This window comes from Meriones unguiculatus, chromosome 14 (assembly GCF_030254825.1).
Source record: "Meriones unguiculatus strain TT.TT164.6M chromosome 14, Bangor_MerUng_6.1, whole genome shotgun sequence".
Lineage (NCBI taxonomy): Eukaryota > Metazoa > Chordata > Mammalia > Rodentia > Muridae > Meriones > Meriones unguiculatus.
The window spans coordinates 89,505,987-89,510,674 of NC_083361.1; the positions used below are offsets into that span (position 1 = coordinate 89,505,987).

Below are 4,688 nucleotides of genomic sequence, written 5' to 3' on the forward strand. Positions count from 1 at the left end.
CTGCCGGCACTGGATAGCTACTAGGAAAGAATCCGTCATGGCCTCTTGCAGGTGAATCAGGATCCAGGACAAGTTCACACCTAATAGTGATGCTCTTCCAGAGGAGCTGGGTCGAATTCCCAGCATCCACATGGCAACTCAAGACATCTGTAACACCAATCCCAATCTCCTACGCTCTTTCCAGACCTCCATCCGGCACCACGCACGTGGTGCACATACATACAAAATACACATACACATAAATAATAATGACGCAAAATTTAAAATTAAAATAAAGTAACATTAACAAAGCCTTAAGTGACTCAAGATTGCTGCAATGGTGGCAGAGACTAGGGAACCGAGGGGAGGACCTCCATGGCAGGTCAATCCGCTCAATAGAAGGATCGGTACCTCAACCCTCTCTCCTTCGTCTCCGCGCTCAGCTGAGCCTAGCATCTATTCTAGGAATCTGAAAGGAAAAATAAATAAATAAGGAGCGGGGAGGGGACCGAGGAGGCTCTTGGGAGACCCCTAAGCGCTTCTTCCATCGATTTTGGCCCGAAAGCACCGAGGCGGCCCCTGGCCGGCGCGCCTCCGGCAGCAGTGGCTCAGGATGGCCGAGCTGAGTCACCGCGGAAGGCACCTACCCAGCCCCAGCGTCCCAGGGCGGCCCGCAGCGATGGGGCGTGGCAGAGGCGGGATCTGGGCGGGCCGGCGAGCCCCCGCTTTGCTCCGCCCCCAAAGCTTTGACAACACTCCCCGCGGCTGCTGGGGCTTAAGAGGAACAGGAAAGGGCGGAGCTGTTTGGTGGCTAGTTACTAAGCTATCTTCAACCACAGGGAAGGGTAATCGGTGTCTCCAGCGTTATCCCGGGGGCCTGAGGGCCAGTCAGGGCCTCGGCCTGTGGCCTGGAAGGGCGATCCAGTCCTGTCTACGAAGCCTGGCAATGCCCCACCACGGAGTGTCATCCGGCCAGGGCTACCTCAGAGCCGGCTGGGAGCAGAGGCTGGAGAGGTCCTTACCGGCACCCAGGTTGGCACTCCTTTGGATGGGGCTGGGCCTGGCGCTGGTACTGGCTCTGTTTGACTTTATGGTTCTCTGGGCTCCTGCCAGAGCTTATCCTCTTCCTGCCCAAGGCAGTGCCATAGTGCCCCCACTCCAGAGTGCCTTTGGGTGGAGGAACCTCACCTGCCCGGCCTGCAAAGCCTTATTCACTGCTCTCAACTATGGGCTGAAGGTGAGCGCTTGGAAGGGCTGTGGTGGAAAGCCGGGGGCAGGGTGAGGTGCTTCTTATGCAAACGTGTTACCGACACTGTGACCTTTGTAAAGCAAAGCACAGGCTTTTAATGATACCAGACCCTGAGCTAAGGGGCAGGTAGGTGAGGGCCTGGAGCTACCTAAGCTGCGGGGCAGTGTGTTGGAGGCACTGATGTCTCTCTATCATGGTGACACTGAGGTCATCCTAGCCCTGATTTAGACATGGACGCCTGTGGAGTGGTGGCCAGGGTTCATTTGTTCTGTCTCCGACCTCTCATCATTGGTCCCTTCTACCACAGAAGGAGCCCAACGTGGCACGGGTAGGCTCTGTGGCCATCAAGATGTGCAAGATGCTGAACATAGCACCAGTGAATGTGTGCCAGTCAGCCGTCCATCTCTTTGAGGATGACATGGTGGAGGTGTGGACGCGTTCCGTTCTGAGCCCGTCTGAAGCGTGTGGCTTGCTTCTGGGCCCCTCTTGTGGGCACTGGGACATCTTTTCAACCTGGAACATCTCTTTGCCATCAGTGCCGAAGCCGCCCCCAAAGCCCCCGAGCCCACCAGCCCCCGGTGCCCCCGTCAGCCGCGTCCTCTTCCTCACTGACCTACACTGGGATCATGATTACCTGGAGGGCACAGACCCTAACTGTGCAGATCCACTGTGCTGCCGCCGGGGCTCTGGATGGCCGTCCGCCTCCCGGATGGGTGCCGGGTACTGGGGCGAGTACAGCAAGTGTGACCTGCCTCTGCGCACACTGGAGAGCCTGCTGAAGGGGCTGGGCCCCGCTGGCCCTTTTGAGATGGTGTACTGGACAGGAGACATCCCTGCCCACGACGTCTGGCAGCAGTCTCGCCAAGACCAGCTGAGGGCCCTGACCACCATCACAGACCTCGTGAGGAAGTTCTTGGGGCCTGTGCCGGTGTACCCTGCTGTGGGCAACCATGAGAGCACTCCCGTCAATGGCTTCCCTCCCCCCTTCATAAAGGGAAACCAGTCTTCACAGTGGCTTTACGAAGCCATGGCTAAGGCCTGGGAGCCTTGGCTCCCAGCTGACGCCCTTCACACCCTCAGGTACTCACTGTCCTCGGAAACCAGGAAGCAAGATAAAAAATGGGTGAGGGGGGGAGGACAAAGGGACTGGTGGACTGACTCTCCACTGCCCTCCCTGACCTGACCCCACCTTCCCTTCTCCTGTCTCCAGACTCCCTCTTTTCAGAGCTAGCAGCACATTACCACACCCTAGCTTGTGTCTTTGTTTGGGGTAGCTCTCTCTTTAAAATGAATTCCCCTCCCCTTTGAATATCTCCCACTTTTCTCAACTTGACCTGGCCTGTAACGTCTGCCCTCAGAAAGGCCTTTGTTCTCTCACTCACTTGAATCTCTGTCCTGAGCTCCTGGCACCCTCAGCCCTCTGCGCCTCTTTGCTGTCAGAGCAGCCCTGTAATTACTGCTGTTTGGTCTTGAGCTAGGATGGGAGCTCCTGGAGAGGGGAGATGACATCATGTGTGCCTCTGCCTGGCTCAGAACCAGGGATGCAGGACTGGGGTTGTCCCGAGTATTGACACCTCATATTTACTTTTGTTTCAGAATTGGGGGCTTCTATGCCCTCACCCCACGCTCTGGCCTCCGCCTCATCTCTCTCAATATGAACTTTTGTTCCCGTGAGAACTTTTGGCTCTTGATCAACTCCACAGACCCTGCAGGGCAACTCCAGTGGCTGGTGGGGGAGCTTCAGGCTGCTGAGAATCGAGGAGACAAAGTAAGGGCGGTGTTCCGAACCTGGTGGAGTCTGTGCTGTTGGGGCCGCAGAGAAGCAGGCTGCTGTGGGGCTGAGGCCTGTGAGGCCTGTCACTCCACTTCCTGGAACTCCGGTGTCACTCTCCGTGTAATCCACCCGCCGCCACTATCCCCACAGCCGCCTGGGTTTCCTCGTGCTCTAACTGCCCTGAATTTTCCCTTCAGGTGCACATAATTGGCCACATACCTCCAGGGCATTGCCTCAAGAGCTGGAGCTGGAATTATTACAAAATTATAGCCAGGTAAGGGGGATTGAGGGCTTGGGTGTGGAAACTGAAGGGTTGAAATCCCCTGAAGAGCCAGGCAGTGGTGGCACATGCCTTTAATCCCAGCACTCTTGAGTTCAAGGCCAGTCTGCTCTACAAAAGTGAGTTCCAGGACGGCCTCCCTCTGAAAAACAAAACCCAGCAGTTCTCGCAGGCCTCACTTCCCACAGCGTGCACTTCTCTGTGGGGTGGAGGCTCTACTCTGCAAGTTGGAGACCGGCTACCCTGACTCCCCAGGTCTACCCAGCCTCCTTTCTGCCTCCCTACAGTCTCTGACTATGACTGTCTCTGAGCAGGTATGAAAACACTCTGGCTGGTCAGTTCTTTGGCCACACTCACGTGGACGAGTTTGAGGTCTTCTATGATGAGGAGACTCTGAGCCGGCCTCTTGCTGTAGCCTTCCTGGGGCCCAGTGCCACCACCTATATCAACCTTAATCCTGGTGAGTGGGGCAGAAGGGAACATTCTCTGTCCTGAGGCTGGTGAGACAGAAAGGGTTCTAAGCTGACGCAGGCCCTTCCTAGAGCTGCCTCTGTTCCCTTCTTCCTACTCACACCTTCTTTCTTACAGGTTACCGAGTTTACCAAATAGATGGAAACTACCCCGGAAGTTCTCACGTGGTCCTGGACCACGAGACCTACATCCTGAACCTGACCCAGGCCAACACACCGGGAGCCACACCAAACTGGAAGCTCCTCTACCGGGCTCGAGAAACCTACGGGCTTCCGGATGCACTGCCGGCCTCCTGGCACAACCTGGTCTACCGCATGCGGGACGATGAACAACTCTTCCAGACCTTCTGGTTCCTCTACCATAAGGGCCACCCGCCTTCAGAGCCCTGCGGCACACCCTGCCGCCTGGCCACGCTGTGTGCCCAGCTGTCAGCCCGCGCAGACAGCCCTGCTCTGTGTCGACACTTGATGCCCAATGAGAGCCTCTCAGACAGCCATAGGTTGTGGTCAAGGCCCCTGCTGTGCTAGTGTTCTAGGCACCAGAGTGGGGAAGTTCATGTGTTAGGAAAGGGACACACTCCTGAATACTGCTGAGTCAACCCGAGGCAAAACTTCTGGGGAAAGGGAGCCCTGTCAGGCCAGGGAGCAAGCCTTCTCCTGGAGAGCTTGTTTGGCTAGACTGGGGGAGGGTTTGGCTGCCCTACCTATGCCCCAAATCTGGATTCCCCTGGGGCTGGATGTCTTCTCCAGGCCACCGAGATGAGATCTCGGTGCCCTGGATACGCAGGGAGGAGCTGCTGCCCCAGCCTGGGCTGTGCACCTGTGAACTCTGTACTGCTGCTTGATCCTGCCGGGGTGTCAGAATAAAGAGGCTTAGACTCCAGACTGCACTGCCACAGTGTCTCCCAGACAGGCAGGGACACAGGAAGACACACA

The 4,688-nt window shown here is 56.9% G+C and overlaps 1 protein-coding gene across 1 annotated transcript; it reads left to right on the top strand.

Annotated features, from left to right (window-relative positions):
* Positions 1-752: 752 nt before the first annotated feature.
* Smpd1 (sphingomyelin phosphodiesterase 1) lies at positions 753-4,635 on the top strand. Its single transcript, XM_021655065.2, has 6 exons — positions 753-1,216; positions 1,536-2,308; positions 2,825-2,996; positions 3,200-3,276; positions 3,597-3,742; positions 3,871-4,635. Exons 1-6 carry the CDS (start codon positions 926-928, stop codon positions 4,278-4,280), a joined length of 1,869 nt encoding a protein of 622 aa, XP_021510740.1. The 5' UTR covers positions 753-925; the 3' UTR covers positions 4,281-4,635.
* Positions 4,636-4,688: the final 53 nt, after the last annotated feature.

Bases quoted from the DNA above. Each gene is read 5' to 3' on its own strand.
- Smpd1 (XM_021655065.2), top strand. From the start codon at position 926: ATGCCCCACCACGGAGTGTCATCCGGCCAGGGCTACCTCAGAGCCGGC. The intron at 1,217-1,535 runs GTGAGCGCTTGG...CTTCTACCACAG, and splicing joins CTCTCAACTATGGGCTGAAG to AAGGAGCCCAACGTGGCACG. The intron at 2,997-3,199 runs GTAAGGGCGGTG...TTTTCCCTTCAG, and splicing joins CTGAGAATCGAGGAGACAAA to GTGCACATAATTGGCCACAT.